Source organism: Perissodus microlepis, chromosome 7 (genome assembly GCF_051167445.1).
Source record: "Perissodus microlepis isolate ML-2025 ecotype Zambia chromosome 7, ASM5116744v1, whole genome shotgun sequence".
In the NCBI taxonomy this organism is placed as follows: domain Eukaryota; kingdom Metazoa; phylum Chordata; class Actinopteri; order Cichliformes; family Cichlidae; genus Perissodus; species Perissodus microlepis.
In genome coordinates, this window is record NC_140467.1 from 48,709,807 (window position 1) to 48,724,790 (window position 14,984).

General features: G+C 41.2%; 1 protein-coding gene across 1 annotated transcript in view; it reads right to left on the minus strand.

Annotated features, from left to right (window-relative positions):
* The window catches only part of LOC146383991 (carboxyl-terminal PDZ ligand of neuronal nitric oxide synthase protein), a 61,799-nt gene that overhangs the window by 15,770 nt on the left and 31,045 nt on the right, over window positions 1-14,984 (minus strand). Inside the window, exons 5-10 of the mRNA XM_084935622.1 lie at window positions 13,144-13,252; window positions 12,354-12,495; window positions 9,065-9,237; window positions 4,168-4,329; window positions 3,062-3,266; window positions 1,961-2,291 (exon numbers count right to left, since the gene is read on the minus strand). Of these exons, the coding sequence (XP_084791748.1) occupies window positions 1,961-2,291; window positions 3,062-3,266; window positions 4,168-4,329; window positions 9,065-9,237; window positions 12,354-12,495; window positions 13,144-13,252 (1,122 nt within the window). The remainder of the gene's footprint in view (window positions 1-1,960; window positions 2,292-3,061; window positions 3,267-4,167; window positions 4,330-9,064; window positions 9,238-12,353; window positions 12,496-13,143; window positions 13,253-14,984) is intronic.

Genomic DNA, 14,984 nt, shown 5'->3' on the forward strand with positions numbered 1-14,984 from the left:
AATGGCTTCTCAACATGAGTTTGTTTCATGAAACAGAAACACGAGGCCAGAGTTTAGAGCTGATGGAGTTTCGTGTGTTTCTCTTAAATCTCATTCCCTCTCACGAGCAACTCCAATCCCCTCTTTGTTTGTCTAACCCGAAACCTTCTCTCCCCCGTGTTCTGTAATCCCCTGACTGCAGTCACACTTTGATTAGCTGGAGGCGTTTTCTGCTGAGTCGAGCTGTTCCCCGCTAATAACACTGAAAGCTAGCGGATGTGTATGTCGCTGCCTGGTTACCCCAAACACAAACTGACATAAGCAGCATGCATGGCCATTAAAGGAGCTTAACGTTCGGGGGAAATGTTCAGCAAGTTAGACGAGGATATGTGTGCTAAATGTCAATCTATACTCCTTAGTTTAACTTAACAGGAGAAACAGCTAATGCTGTTCAGTCCAAAGTTAGCAAAACCTGCCTGCTAGCGTCGTTAAAGGTTACCAATCCAATCAACTTCTTTGAAACAAAGTTCTGCTTGTTATTACTTTTCAGTTTGTTATAATACTCCACATCCTTCACATTTAACTCTAGAATACTGGTATACAGAGTTAATGGTGACTGTAAGGTGACTAGGTCCTGTGACTGCACACTAAGCTTAAATCCTCACCACTCTTCCACCGTGCTTGACAGTTGGAATGAGTTCCAATTTGGTTTGTTTTTCACCAGATGTGCCACTGTGCATTAAACCAAACAGCCCTCCACCTGTCCAAAGGAGATTTTTGCAGAATTCTCAAGATTAGGTGCAACTTTGCGAACCTAAGCCATGCTTACGCATTCTTTTTAGAGAGAAGAAGCTTTCTCTTGCCAACCCTTCCAAACAAGTCATACTTTTCCAGCGTTTTTCTAATCGTACAATCATGAACTTTAACATTTAACATGCCAACTGAGGCCTGTAGAGTCTGAGATGTAGCTCTTGGGTTTTTTTGTAGTTTCTCTGAGAATTGCACAGTCTGACCTTGGGGTGAATTTGCTCCTGGGAAGACTGGCAAGTGTGTTGAATATTTTCCACTCTTAAATAATCGTTCTCACTGTAGGATGATGGACAACTTGTGTGGAAATGGCTTTATAACCCTTCCCAGATTGATGACAGCAACAATTGCCTCTTTGAGATCAGAGCTAATGTCCTTCCTCCTCGCCATTTCGTTAACACACACACTTGAATGCTCGAGACCAGCAAAACTGCCAAAACGTTTGCTTTTAGAGAGGTGCTCACACTTGCTGATGATGAATAAATCAAATGCATTTGATTAGCAGCACCTGGCTGCTAATTACCCTCTTAACTCCTTTAGAAGCAATGAAGGTGTAGATCAATTTTTATGCACAGCATGTGCATTTGAGCTTTTACTAATTAAAAAACTACACAGTGCAATATGGCATCTGTAGTTGTTCATCTGAGGTTGAATTTTACTTTATTTTAAGAGCCACATAATTTTTGTTCTTATCTCCTGATATGTAAAACGACTGATTGACTATACAAGCCGTATTTCTCTTCTGTCATCATGGACATGTGAGATGGATGAGCAAAATCTCCACGCTCCACCACTATCTGGTGGATACATCGCTGCTGTTATTACCAACAAACAGTGCTATGTTGATCACACTGCTGTGAAGGTACAGACTCTGAACTGTTAGTGGCAGGGCTTTGCCTAGGCTAGATAGCCAAGGAATTTTCATATACCAAATTCCCCCCTCAGGCAACTGCATGTGATGTCCTCCACTCTCTGAATTCTTGTATAAAAGAATTCTCACTCTTGTGTATTTGAGGAAGTGATATGAACAATTTTCCAATGCTGGGATAAGCCAATTTGTTGTTTGTAATAGCGTTACAGCAAAACAGAAATTTCCTTTAATATGTAAATTCTTCACTCCAGCCACCCAATATTGTCTTTTTCTTTACAATAAACATGAAGACAGCAGTCTTACTTTTCATCCATGCTGGCAGAGTTTCGGGATGTGAACGGGACAATCTCATTGCCGGACATCTCCTTGTCTTCCACAGCACCATTTGCTCTGATGAAGGGGTCCAGGTCATTGTTGGCTGAGGCTGGTGGTTTGACGCCGCTCTCCATGTTAAGCAGGTTGAGGTAGGACTCAGCACAGCCCACCTGGGTGGGCGACAGGGGCGAGGTTTCGAACAGCCGTGAGGGCGTGGAGGTGATGAGGTGGTCCAGGGTCTGACTGTAGTGATTCTTCAGATTTAAGGACAGGGACTTTGCTGATGCTGAAACTAAGCCACCTGATGACTGCTGGCCATCTGAGAAAAACAGAAAAAATGGGAGACAAATCAACAAGAGGTATAATGACACAAGTCAGCTGTAACCAGCATGTAGACTTTTTAGAATAGTTTGTTAAGATTTCTAACTCTCATTATAGAAAAAGATCTGGTTGTGCACTGATCTCAGGCCAGCTGCACCTGAGGTCAGCAAGATTTTCTCTAAGCCAACACAACTAGTATAGAGACTGACAGCTATGCCTCTAGTTAGTTTACCCATTCTTTTAGCTGAAAAAGAACAAAGAATAAAGGCTGTTTTCATCACCTTCTCACTGAGAAGTAAGATATTGCTGAGGGGAAGTGTTTTTAATCCACTGCGCACAGTATGATTTATGCCACTGTGCGTTACACGGGAATGCGTGGGGGGGGATAACACAGTATGGGGTTGATGCATGGTTCTCGATTTTAATTTCCAAGCCTGTATAAAAGCGCAGTAGTCCTTTCAACGTAAAATGTCATCTGTCGGGCTGGCAGACACAGACTCCTTTTCAGTTTGGTTAAATTTCTCCAGGCTGAATTGCTCGACAGTTTATGCTGAAATTTCATCTTCCGTCACCACAAGCACAGATGACAATGCTGGCAGGCGCGGGAAATCGGTGAGTGAGCGTGGCTTGTGTTGTGACTTTCATGCACAGGCCGATAAAAAAAAGGAGTGAGCAATCAAGACCGCAGCACATAGACAACCTGACCTGACAACAAATTACTCAAAAGACAACATGCTGTTCTCAGCAGTCACCACTCTAGTCGCCTACCGTGTCCATTAGCTTGCAGCTCCTGTTGCGGCTGCCCTGGGTGTGTTGCTTTCAGGGCGCGGGCCTCCAGCTCTTTCAGCTGCTGCACGAGCAGGGTCAGGTGTTGCAGCAAATCCCTGTTCTGCAGCAGCAGCTGGTGGACGCGGGCCTGAGCCTCGATACGAGCGGCGGTCTCTGCTGCCATCTGATCTTTCAGCAGCTGTACCTGGAGAGAGAACAAAGGCCGAGGTGTGTTTTGTTTGAGTGGGAACATTTCTGACCTGAGCGTGCAAAATGGAAACATAAACAGTGTTCTTATACATCGCACACGGCATAAGCTCCAGAATTTTACGGAGACAAATTTAGATTTACGTTACTTTCTATATTTATAATAACTAGACTGCAATGGGAAGTGCTGACATTCTGGCTGTTTGGGTCTAAGACTGACTAAGTGGTTGGTGCAGAAGACTTACTGCATTCAAATGTTTTGTTATCATCATTTGTGTGTCTATATTTCAGCCCAGGCAGTGAGATGTTAAGCTGCAATAACTGTCCTTCCATTACTGTGTCAGTTCTGCCCTCTAGTGGGACAACATTAATATGAGAAACACAGAGAAGCAGGTAATAATCTGTTTGTTGCTGTTTTCTCGTTATGCAAATTCGGAGTGTGCTCTGGTGTGAAGCAGAGAAAAGTCTACATTATTTTTGTGCATTATCCATGTATGAGGAATTTTACATCTGAAATCACAGCATGAGCCAGGATCAACCTAAAAAGTTACTGGCAATAGCAAAAATCATTTATTTTAATTCTGAGTAATGAAATGTCATCTTCAAAGTGCCACTAATAATCTGAAATCCTGCTGGTAGAAGGTGATAATAAAAAACATAAAATAATTTTTTTTAAATGTTAGTTATTTATGAAGTGTGAATAGAGACATTTACCACTTAATATCTGACGTGCAGCTAAGTCCAGTTACAGTGAATCTCATCTTAAAGCTCTGAATCTGTATTTTTATTACATGTACAGCAGAGGATTAAAAAGTATTCTGTACTGTGGGCATAATGGGATTTTTGTGTGTGTGTCTAATGCTGTACACCTTGTAAGACTGTGTGCATATGATTCTTACCTGAGCAACAGCCACGTGTGTGTGCTGCTGCTGCTGCTGCAGCTGCTGCTGAAGAAGCTGCAGGTAGTGCTGTGATGCCAGCGGAGTAATAGAAGGAGAGCAAGGGCTGCTGGGAGTAATGCCTTGGGATGTCACAGTGAAGAGGGACCTTCGATCGAAGTCCTAACCCCAGACAAACAACACGGAGAGAAAAAAAAAACACTTATTGATGAAAACAGGCTGGCTTGGGACGAAGGTATGAGGTTTGAGCCTTCAGAACCCACGGAGCTGCTAGCTGCATGTCCTAGCTGCATAACATGACCTATTTATAGACCTTGGACAGATTAATGCAATTACCATACTAGCGGGATACAGACTTTCCTGTTCTGTCCCCAAGACCAAGATAGTCATCCACTGAGCTCCCGAGGGGCCCCTGCTGTAATGCCACTTCTATAAGCTATATGCTCATTACCATATGATCTTCTCGTTTCCTTCCATCCTGCCTCCATCTGTCCTGTAACACATTTTTAACGATTTTCCAGATTTCCTGGAGATATAGGGCATTCCTTAAGTAGCTTCTCACTTCCCCTCCTGCCTTGCACAGTAAGAAGGGCAGATAGGTTGTGGGTTTCTGCATCTGGGGTATTGGCAGTCATCAAGAAATGGAGGTTTTGTGTGTGTCTGTATGTGTGGTGATGGTTTCATGACAAAACATACATATAAAACATATAAAACATAAGATTTATATGTGTATAATTACATCACTTGTTATTACTAAAATGAAATGAAATGAAAAGAAAATGTAAAGGCCACATCTCACCACTAGAGGGCGGGCAGAACACTGTAATGTACTTTCAAGTTCAGGCAGATTTTTATGAGAGGCAGCTCACTGGCATTACATTAAAGATGAAGTCTTAGCTCTAATGTATCAATGTATCTAATGTTGCTCTCACAGGTTCTGACACTGACACATAGCAAGTCTGCTTTACCACATTTTTAATCAACTATGAGCAACTATAGTGATCATAACTTTATGAACACACCATTTTGTTCATTTTACACAAGAGCTTTCCATTTTAGTCTCTAACATCCTTGCTATTTTTGAAGTTGATGGGAATTAATAAAAACAATGTCACATGCTTCAAGCCACCACTGGGATAGGCTATGGCCGGCACCTTAGTAACCAGTAACCAACAAAATGCACAACAAAAAATACATTTTGTTTACAGCCTGTTTTTTTGGCTAATTAAAATGTGAATCATCATAGTTAACATGGGACACGCTGTGCTACGCAAGTTAGCTAGCTAGAGCTAGAGTGCATCACCTTTGCTACTCTTTTGTTCAAACAGAGGCAAACAAGCAAACCAAAAAACAAGATAAGGCCTTAGTTTTACAGACTCAGAGGGAAAAACATATCAAATGGTAAGAGGCTGATGGCAGACACTGTGAAACTGATTGCTAAAACTCTATTTGCATAGGCCTACAACCAGTCAGTGACCCATCCCCTGCCAGTAGGCAAACAGTTGCTGGAAGCTGTTGGTACTTGATAGATGAAATTGGTTTCAAAGAGGTACAAAGTGCTGCACTGAAAAATTCTCTGTGATATCTTTGGTTGGTTGGTAGCTGTTTGCCGCAGTTACCCACGGTTTGGATGTACGTTTGCATGTCTACAAACACTTGCTAACTGCTCTACGAGTGGATACTGGTAAAAGGGTAAAAGTCCCTGTTAGCTGCAGGGGTTAGCCACAACTTTTACTCTGAAGAGGTTTGTGTCAAACAGCGTGGGTTTTACTACCGCCTGCAGACAAGCTTTCTTTCATATGAACTACAGGCAACAAAGTGTTAGCAACCACAAAGAGCTTTTTAATCCAGTGCCCCCTTTATAAGCAATTTCAAAGCAATAGCCAGGAACCACTCTCAAACCAGTTGGGGAATACACATTTTTCACCAGTGACCAGAGGTTGTCAGAGGGTCCCTGACTCGTCTCTACGCCTGTGTGACTGAGGCATAAGATGACAAACTATAAGTAAAATTAGTCTACAAATCAGTAGGTGATCACAGTGGCCATGTCCATCTTTTATATACAGCCTATTGGGCAAAAAATTTTCACTCTTCACTTACTTAAGAATCCTAGTTAAGGAAGACTTTTTTAAGGTAATAACATTTTAAACGTACGTTATTAGCTTAAAAAGTTATGAAAAAGCCTCCAACTGATGAAAATCAGTGTTAGTAGTTGTCTAACAAAAATACACTCAAAAAAGCAGGCTGATTTAACACTTCAGATGGTGTCAGGGGCATTTCTGTTCATTTCCTTCCCACCCCTGTGGTGAGTGTTATCATCCTGGCATTCAAATACAGCCAGTCCCTTTGTCATCTTTACTTTACATCTTTCCTGATATCCAAATCTCTCATTATTCCTTCCCTCATCTATTTTTTTACCAGCTGCTCACTCTCTCTTATTCCCTCCTTGCTTATCTTCATGGTGCAGATGTTGGTGAACCCCTCAATGGGATTACGGTGGTGTTTCTCAGAAAATCAAAGGGAACACGCTGGGTTTTTGGGATTAAGCGTCCCCCTTACCCAGCCAGCAAAAATATTCAGGTTCCTCGCTCCTATTGCACTCTCCCTCTTTTAGTAGCATGATAACAACTGTGCCTGCCACACTTGGCCCTGGTGACAAATCCAAAAGGAAGATGTCATAACACACCAAAGCCTTTGCATCTTTTCCTCCTATTGCTCTCAAAACCATAAAGAAAGATCATCGTCAGCTTTTAATTTCACAGGGATTCAAGCTCTGCCACATGTTAAACACAATCTAACCAAAATCTATTATTTCCCATCTCATGCAAGAGTTATCAGGTTATTTTATGTCTCCAATAGGCTGCCAAATAGCATCTTTTATTAGTCATGAAGAGCTGCAGTCAGTGATGTGGTCAGGTACTGCAGTAGATGAGAAAGCACTATACTGTACTTACTTAGTTCAATGAGCCATTTGGCAGTGATATGCCTAGATTATAGTATCAAAACACCACTAGAGCCAAAGCAATGAATCAGAGTTGATGCCCTGCAGCTACAAAGGTAGAAGCCGTTTGATGCAAAAATGAAAGTCATCATTACAGTGTGAAAGCTCCTGCCTCACCCCTGCAGCCAGTGTCAGAAATAAAACAGGAGCTTCCACATGGAAAATGTGGTGGAAATATATACTCCCGTATAAAACACGGGCATTTATAGTACAAGTTTGTGAATGTGAAACTGCAGTGTAAGGAAATTTTGCATGTCAAGTTTAATAAAAATATTGGCATAGTTAAAGAGTTAGTACGCTTTCATAGAAGTGCTTGGGAAATAGTCCCTGTACTCTCCGTAAGTAAGACCTGGCTTGTGCTGCTTCTTTGTGTGATTTTTCAAAACAAACAGACTTTTTGTTATAACTGAGATTGTGCTTATGAATGATGCCAATTAAGGCAGTTTGTTTTTTAGCTTGTTTCTCAATGTTGCATTAAATTGAAAGGAGAATTTTTAATCAGAGTACAGCATCAAGTCGGTTAATTTGTGGGATATGGATCAGGTGAGTTAGGGGGGTGTTGATCAGTTTCAGCTGCTTTGGTGTTAATGAAATTATCAACAGAGGGGGAACAATGGGACACAAAACAGAAATGGTTTTGTATTCAATTCAATTCAATTTTATTTATATAGCGCCAAATCACAACAGCAGTCGCCTCAAGCCGCTTTATATTGTTGACTGTTTTGTAGGTGGAGGCCATTGAAATGGTAGCATGAGTCTAACTCCTCCAGGATTCAACATCAATACGTGCCATTGCCAAAAGGTTTGCTGTCCCCCAGCACGGTCTCAATAGCATGGAGGAGATTCCTGGAGACAGACAATTACTGTAGTAGAGCTGGACAGCGCTGCAGAAGGTCCTTAACCCATCAGCAGGACAGGTATCTGCTCCTTTGTGTAAGGAGTAAAAGAATGAGAACTGCCAGAGCTACAAAATGACAACCAGCATGAACGTCTCTGACCAAACAATCAGAAATAGTATTCACGAGGGTGACCTAAGGGCCTGTCATCCTCTAGTGGGCACTGCCTGACACCATGGAGCCCGACTGGCAGTTGTCATGAAATATCAGAATTGGAGCTAAAACTAGTGCCCTGTGCTTTTCATAGATGGCAGCAGGTTCACCCAGAGTACATGTGACAAACATGAAAGGGTCTGGATAAGCCATGGAGAACATTATGTTATCTGCCTGACTGGTTTGGTGGTGGGTCAGTGATGATCTGAGGAGGCATATCCATGGAGGGATGCATACACCGCTACAGACTAAGTAACGGCACCCTGACTGTCATTAGGTATTGGGATAAAATCCTTGGATCCATCATGAGACCCTGTGTTGGTGCAATGAGTTCTGAGCTCCACCTGACAATGCTGGGCTTCATGTGGCAAAAATATGCACGTTTCTGGAGGATGAGGGACCGATACCATCGACTGGCTCCCATGCTCATCTTACCTTACCTCCAATAAAACAACAAAAACTGCCTCTCTACAGTAATCAAATGAATGTATGCATCCACTTATTTGAGTAGACTGTATGTGAACGAGGCTGTTCAGCTGGAATTTATTTCATTCTCTTAATGCTGGAAATGGGAAATAAACCCTTCCAGCTCTAACGTGTTGTCCAAATGTAATTGTGTGAGTTTGAAAAATAAATAAGATGGTGACATACAAAATGTTACCATAACTTCTGTGTGGAATACAGAGTAAGACTGATGGCTTTTCAGAAAGGGAAATATATCATAAAATAAAAACCTGTGTATTAGGTGAAATATCCTGAGCTTCATGAATAATAAAACAACATGTTTCTGTATGTACATGTACCTGATATGTCAAACCTGTTCCAGCTTTGTCTTACAGTATCTTACCATGATGGTCTGTCCAGGCTTGACGACGTTGAGTTCAGCCAAGCTCTGGAGAATTTCGCTCACTGCCTTCTCACACAGAGAGCTGCCAGCTGCAGGATCCTCTCCTCCTCGTCGTCCCTCATGTTTGCTGTCCTGCTCATCTTCCCCTCGCTCTGTCCCCGTCAGTGTGCGACCTGTAGAGGAATACACAAAAATGGATCATCTCCACATCTGGTACATGCTAGATGTTCTCTCACATGTCCAACTTAAAGAGTAATTTACTGAACAAGCGCCAATCAAACAAACACGGCCCTAATTTATATAACTCTATAATAATGCTATTTCAAGCACACACATACCCACCCATCATGATTAGCTCTCTGATGTCAGATAACATTTCAGTCACTTTGAAAATTACCCTCATTACATGCAACACTGGCAATCACCCAGTTTTTTTTCTCCAGTAACCTGAAAGCTGTAATCATGGGAATCTTTCCCACTGCTTCCCCCATCCTACCTGCACAAACTGTACTCAGCACGAGGCCTTGGAAAACATTCAAACACTACATATTATCTTAATGTTGTTCCTTAGATTCATTTACATCCCAGTGTAACCAGTCACGTGCCTGTTACCATTCAATCACCGTTCTAAATGAATCGGATGGTGAGGTTTGACAGTTCAATTTATGCCATGAAAAAGCATGTAATCAGACCGAAGAAAGGCAAAGTCAAACCTAAGTGACCAATGTGGCTCATAAATACTCACTTTCCCAGTGTTCACCAAATTTAACGTGGAATGGTTTCTTTTCTTATTTTTAAGCTTGCCTTTTTAAAAAAATCCATGTTCTTTAAAGTCCTTAAAAACATACACTGTAGTCCACAATATACACAAACAGACATGTGTCCAGAAAATCCTAAGCACTAATACTGATTATGCTGGCAATCTCCTGACTTTTCCTTTAGTATCATTTTTCATGTCACCCAGCTTTGGTTTATGACCAGAAACTTGCCAAACTGATGACTTTCCCGACCTTCCTCTACTTTTATGTATATATCAACATCTCCATCTCAATCAAGTGTAACCTTAAGTAAAACCGTAATAATATTCTCAGTTTTCTCTTGATATTTTTATGGAAATTTTGCACCAACTGTATATTATAGCATTTAGATCAGGTGCAATAGGGCAAGCGCGGGGTACACCCTGGACAGGTCGCCAATCTGGTGCAGGGCTAACACAGAGAGAGAGACAACTATTAGTACTCACCTGTAGCCCTACGGGCAATTTAGAATCATCAATTACCTTACCCCACTAACTGCATGTCTTGGGAGGAAGCCGGAGTGCTCTGAGATAACCCAAACATGGAGTGTCCATGGCCATTTGAGCCCAGGAACATCTTGCTGTGAGGTAACAGTGCTGCTCCATTTTAATGTCATATTTATATGACATTAAAATATATATATATTTGGGGTGCAACGATATTCGTATCGATATTGAACCGTTCGATACAGTGCTTTCGGTTCGGTACGCATATGTATCGAACAATACAAAATTTGTAATTTATTTTATCAACTTTCCTTCTGACGATGCTGTCTGTGTTGAGCGCTCAGTGAATCTGCGTTCGACTACTCCGCCTAGGCTGCACTGTCGAGCGCAGATCCACTGAGCGCTCAACACAGACAGCATCGTCAGAAGGAAGAGCGCAGGGCAAGCTAGCGAGACAGAAGTTAAGCTCTCCTTGCAACATGGCAAATTGAACCTCCCCCACCCTCATTCAGATCTGGCGTTTGGAATTATTTTGGTTTTCATGTGACGTATGACCCTGAAGGTAAGCGCGTCATGGACTAAAGTAAAACAGTATGTTGGATGTGCCACGCAATGCTCAATTACATGGGTGGGAACTAGTGTGTTAGCGCAGTTAGCTCGTTAACGTGTTGGCTGTCCAGGGCGATCAGGGGTAGCTCGTTAACGGAGATTTGCCGTGTTGTGGCGTTAATGGCATTTCAACGAGATTTACGCTGACAGCACTAGTGGGAACACAACGAATATGACTGCACATTTACGCCGACATCATCCTAGTGCAAAGACAAGTGGAAGCAGACAAAAACAACAAGCATGCTACAAACTTTACCCGAGTCATTTAGACAGCCGTTAGCACATGATTCTCCTTATGGGGACCTGATATGTTTAATATGCTGCTGAGAATATAGCCCAGAAGAAGCGTATAGTATAGCTTTTATTTTGGAAAGAGCCATTTCTCTGTAATAAACTAAATTTTCCAAAGATGAGTGATTCCTCAATCAGATACAGGGCTCGCAATATCGCTAGCCCGACGTCCTGGGGCTAGCGATTTTTCCAGTCGGGCTACCAAAATCTATCTCTGCCCTGCCCGTCGGGCTATTGTAGGAAGGAAAAATATATGTCAATGCTTTTGCATTCTTTCGGAAATGTAGCTGGGTAATTATGTCATTGGCATCGGTGAGCCACTGTCAATATATGACATATTGAAATCGTGTTTGAATTTGCGCTTGTTTTTTTGCTTTCACTTTGCAATCGCGCGAACTGTGTATAGAGAGCGACAGCACTGATTGGTGAGTGATGATAATTTGCGCACCAATTCCTCTGACATCGTCTTATCAATCGTTAGCTTACTATGCAAACATGACAAGTGAACTCTCCCGCAGCAAGCTCAAACATGTGAGAGGTTGATCGCGCAGAGAATCGCTGAGCATTATGTGAGTGCCTGTGTAAAAGCAGCAGGATATATATTTCAGTTCTGCTGAGCCAAATAAGACAGGTCAGGGTGAAGAAGTGACAGCCAAAGAAAAGCTTACCACAAAACGGAAAAGTTATGACAAATCAGACTATAAGGCAAAAAGAAAGTGCAGCTTTATGGTTTCATGGACAAAAGAATTTCTGTGGCTGCAATATGATGAGCTATATAACCAGGGGTGCACATAAGTGGTCCGCAGGTGCGCATTCGCTGTCAAAATAAAAAACACGCACAAGGGTTAGGGTTAAATTTAAAAACTGTACTTTTGAGTTAAAATATATATTTATAATTTTAATAAATGACAAATTAAAAAGGAATGAACATTTTTGTTTTTGTATCGAAAAAATATCGAACCGTGACACCAAAGTATCGAACCGAACCGAACCGTGAATTTTGTGTATCGTTGCACCCCTAATATATATATATATATATATATATATATATATATATATATATATATATATATATATATATATATAAAAATAAATAAATAAATTGTGGATCACAAAAATTAGTAAATCTCATCATGTTGTCCTCACCGTGGTTGCTGGGCTCCTCTGTTGACTTGTCACTTTCTCCGTCAGCCTGCCCGTCAGCGTCCTGCTCGGCGTGCTGCAGGCTGAGCTTGTGGCACACCTCAAACGCCTGACCTACTGTTCGCACGATACGCATGGCCTGTGTCTGCCACAGAAAAGAGGAACATTGTGATAGAAATCAATGCTTAGAGCAGAAGTACAGCACAATAAGTCAGTTACAGTGATCAGCCTAATACGAGTTTTAAATATGAACTATTAGTAATTTTGACACTTTATGAATGGGACAAAAACAAAACCCCGTTTGTGGCACAATTTTCATGACTGATGTAAAAACAAGAGCAGCAGTAACTTGCAAAAAACTGCAGACATATAAAAAGAACCTAAAATGGGGAAAGGTAAAGAGATCCTCATCTCAAATATGCAGCTGTAATCTTTGTCCTTGAGTGCATCTGTTCTGTATTCACAGCATGCTGTGGATCTGGTAAGCCACCGAATATTAAATAAGCCACTACAAATTGAATCTTAAATCAAATTTAAAACCAAATATCGAATAACAGAGCTGATATCATCAGAATGAAATATTCTTGAATGAAACAGCAAAGTGAAAATCACAGAATACTAAACTACCAGACCTGATGTCTTCTGCACAGTGTTTTCTTTCTTCTGCCTCTAAGGGCAGCTGTGCCCCTGTAACCAAGCTCTGCTGGCCCTAACTTCAAATGGCTGTAACTATCATAGCGGAGATCCATAATATGAGTCTGGTTAGAAGGCGTATGAGCCAGTCAAACTGTACCTTCTTCTTTGACTTGAAGACGTTGCATCTGAAGGAATTACTGGAGCCATCTCTTGCAATGTAGCTGAAGATCTTTAAGTCCTGGGAGTCATGTGATACGTAGAAAATCCTGAAAACACGACAGCTGATTTAAAAAAACTCTCTCTTGCCTTTTAATATTAGGCATTTGTATCTAATAGCAAATAAATGAGTAGAGCTCCACTGATTTAGCAGCGCCAGGATATTTGCCTTTTGCTTATCTGCAAATGATTCAGTATTGGCGTTTATAATGGCTGAAAAAGAGACAGGAGAAACACCATTCAACTACTTTGTCTGTGTTGATGCTGCATAGTTTGTCCACCGGAGGGCACTTTGCAACTTCCCCACTGGCGACGTGTGTTTGGAGTGTCACAAACAATCAGCAGAGCCAGGCAGAGCATAAATAAGTTAATAAATAACTACACATAACAACTGAAAGGGACTTTTTTTTCTAAAAGAAAAAAATATTAGTGGCATTAACGTGATCGTAGAACACTGGCTTTCTTATCGGTCTTAAAATCCTATATCATGGAGCCATTAATCAAGCACAAATAATTCACCTTCTTCAGAATCAAGTAAAAGAGCAATACTGTGCTCAAAGTGCTTTTTCAAAGACACCTGCTACTGTACTACACTACCGTGGCTTATACTGTACAGACATTATGTCATGGTTGATACTACACTACTACCAGTGCAGTAAACTGGCACAGGTCAATGTTTCATCTGTTTCTAGCTCCTCTACTGTCAAATGTCTCCACTGGGAAGCAGGCAAACAAATTATAACGACCTACTGCTCAAAAAGCACACTTACACACACAAAGGATTATTACATTGAACATCACTAAGACCCTTGGTGAGGTGTGGTTCTGCCAAATGAGATCCTCCCACAGATTTATCCATAATTTACATCAACTTGCACACAAATCTCTGACTGCACACAAACCTTACTCCTACTAGCATCTGATATGCAGTACAATTTTGACACGTTAAGAGTTAAATCGCTTGGGAGCAGGTGACATCTTCACCTTGTCAACTGGTGACTGTTTGACTAAAAAAAAAAAAATTAAACAATGACAGAAACATGCTTCACTAACTACAGTGCATGCATAAGCTGTCCCCTATGTATTATGAATGTAGCCTCATTTTCCATATATAGCCACCCATTATGTATAGTAACGTACACGTGAGGACATGTAAAGCATGCAAAAGCTACATCCACTGGGCCCGCAGTAAAGGACAAAATATCCACTTAGAGGGGTACACTGTACAGGGAGTGCAGAATTATTAGGCAAGTTGTATTTTTGAGGAATAATTTTATTATTGAACAACAACCATGTTCTCAATGAACCCAAAAAACTCATTAATATCAAAGCTGAATGTTTTTGGAAGTAGTTTTTAGTTTGTTTTTAGTTTTAGCTATTTTAGGGGGATATCTGTGTGTGCAGGTGACTATTACTGTGCATAATTATTAGGCAACTTAACAAAAAACAAATATATACCCATTTCAATTATTTATTTTTACCAGTGACACCAATATAACATCTCCACATTCACAAATATACATTTCTGACATTCAAAAACAAAACAAAAACAAATCAGCGACCAATATAGCCACCTTTCTTTGCAAGGACACTCAAAAGCCTGCCATCCATGGATTCTGTCAGTGTTTTGATCTGTTCACCATCAACATTGCGTGCAGCAGCAACCACAGCCTCCCAGACACTGTTCAGAGAGGTGTACTGTTTTCCCTCCTTGTAAATCTCACATTTGATGATGGACCACAGGTTCTCAATGGGGTTCAGATCAGGTGAACAAGGAGGCCA